The sequence below is a fragment of the Lolium rigidum genome, chromosome 6 (genome assembly GCF_022539505.1).
Source record: "Lolium rigidum isolate FL_2022 chromosome 6, APGP_CSIRO_Lrig_0.1, whole genome shotgun sequence".
NCBI lineage: Eukaryota > Viridiplantae > Streptophyta > Magnoliopsida > Poales > Poaceae > Lolium > Lolium rigidum.
In genome coordinates, this window is record NC_061513.1 from 321,606,137 (window position 1) to 321,608,361 (window position 2,225).

The 2,225-nt window shown below is 57.1% G+C and overlaps 1 protein-coding gene across 1 annotated transcript; it reads left to right on the plus strand.

Annotated features, from left to right (window-relative positions):
- The first annotated feature begins 339 nt into the window (after positions 1-339).
- LOC124659253 (premnaspirodiene oxygenase-like) lies at positions 340-1,938 on the plus strand. The gene is made up of 2 exons (XM_047197176.1): positions 340-1,227; positions 1,306-1,938. The coding sequence occupies exons 1-2, from the start codon at positions 340-342 to the stop codon at positions 1,936-1,938; spliced, it is 1,521 nt and encodes a 506-aa protein (XP_047053132.1).
- The last annotated feature ends 287 nt before the right edge of the window (positions 1,939-2,225 follow it).

Genomic DNA, 2,225 nt, shown 5'->3' on the forward strand with positions numbered 1-2,225 from the left:
GCTATTTTTCAGTCGACTGGGAACTAAGTTCATTCTCAGATGATATCATTAAATCTCAGTTGTAACATGAGTTAATAACTAGCACAAATCATAAAGCAAATCTAATAGTGTAGGAATTAACTGAGCACAAGCTTAGTTCTGAGAACTAGCAAATCCCATAAGAAAGAGTGAACGGTCACGACAAGAACAGCGGGTCGCCGATTCCTACGTACGTGTGTACACAAGGTGGTCTGTACTCTGTACGTACGTGCAATCGTACATCCGGCCGGTCGGGCTATAAGAAGGCTCTGGCATCACGGCTCCGAAGAGCACAGGTAACAACACATGATGCTTTCCGCCATGAACGACGATCTTGTGTACGTGTGCTCTGCTCTGGCCGTGTCAGTTTTGGCCATCGCGGTTGTCCAGCTTCTGAAGGGGCGACAACGGCTGCCGCCGGGGCCGCTGAACCTGCCGGTGATCGGGAGCGCGCACCGGCTGGTGAACGCGCTGCCGCACCGCGCGATGCGCGACCTGGCCGGCGTGCACGGCCCGCTCATGTACCTCCGCGTGGGTCAGGTGCCCTTGGTGGTAGTCACCGCCAAGGAGGTCGCCCGCGAGGTGCTCAAGACCCACGACGCCATCTTCGCCACCCGGCCGAAGCTCATGGCCGGCGACATCGTGGCGTACGGCTCGACGGACCTCCTTTTCTGCTCCACCCCCGGCGACTACTTCCGGAAGCTCCGGAGGCTGTGCGTCCAGGAGATCCTGAGCAACGACCGCATCCGGTCGTACCAGGACATCAGGGAGGACGAGGTGAGGAGCCTCGTGGAGGACATCCGGGCGGCCGGACCATCGGCGCCGGTGGACCTCAGCAGGAAGATCTACAAATTGACCAACGGCATCGTCTCCCGGGCGGCGTTCGGCATGAAGAGCAGCAAAGCCGAGGACTTCGTGGCGGCCATCAAGCACAGCTTCGTCTACTCCACCGGCTTCTCGATCGCTGACCTCTTCCCAGGTTTCACGGGGATCCTCAGCTTCCTCACCGGCCAGAGGAGGAACCTGGAGGGCGTTCGTGACACCATCGACGGCATCCTGGAGGAGATCATCAACGAGAGGGAGCAGATCCTCAAGAGCGGCAGGTCAACCGCGTCGGAGAAGAACCTGGTGGAAGTTCTCCTGGGCCTCCAGGGGAACGAAGACTTTGGGTTCCCCATCACCCGCTCCACTGTCAAAGCAGTTATCTTGGTTAGTACGACTACATAATTTCATACTAAGATTTTCACGCCTCAACGTTCAGTTAAATAAGACTTGATGCCTCTACAGGACATATTTGCGGGTGGGACAGAGACATCAGGAACATCCATGGAATGGGCGATGTCGGAGCTGATGGCGAACCCAAAGGTGATGGGGAAGCTGCAAGGCGAGATCAGGGCTGCGTTCGGCGACAAGGAGTTCATCAGCGAGGCGGATCTCCGGGCGAGCGGCAGCGTGATGAAGTACCTGGGCCTGGTGATCAAGGAGACGTTCAGGCTGCACCCGCCGGCGCGCATCCTGGTCCCTCGAGAGAGCGCGGAGGCCTGCGAGATCAACGGGTACGTGATCCCGGCGAAGACGAGGGTGGTGATAAACTCGTGGGCGATCATGAGGGACCCCCGGTACTGGGAGGACGCGGAGGAGTTCAGGCCGGAGAGGTTCGAGGGAGCCGGCCGCATGGACTTCCTCGGCGGCAACTTCGAGTACACGCCGTTCGGGTCCGGGAGGAGGATGTGCCCCGGGTACAACTACGGCATGGCGAGCATGGAGCTCACCCTCGTGCAGCTCCTGCACTCGTTCGATTGGAGCCTTCCGGATGGTGTGGAGCAGCTCGACATGACCGAGATCGTGTCGCTGAGCCTGACCAGGAAGACGCACCTCATGCTGCGGGCTGCCCCTCGTGCGCCGCTGCCTTCTTCCTAAGAACTAGCCTAGCAGCGCTAGTGCAGTGTCGTGGGATGGATGCAGCCATGCCCATGCATGCTACTACCAGCTGCAGTTTAATTTAGTTGTGATGTTCGTCATTCCGTGCGTCTTCAACAATGGCTGGGGTAAGGGTAGTAGTAAAAAAGATATGTTAGCAGTTTGGCGCTGTAGTTTGAATATTGTTGCTTGTCAGAGGATGTTTGTGTTGTAATATATGTTCAGTCATGATATATACACATGCCAGACGGTGTATCATGTATGTACCAGTGTGTGATGTATATCCT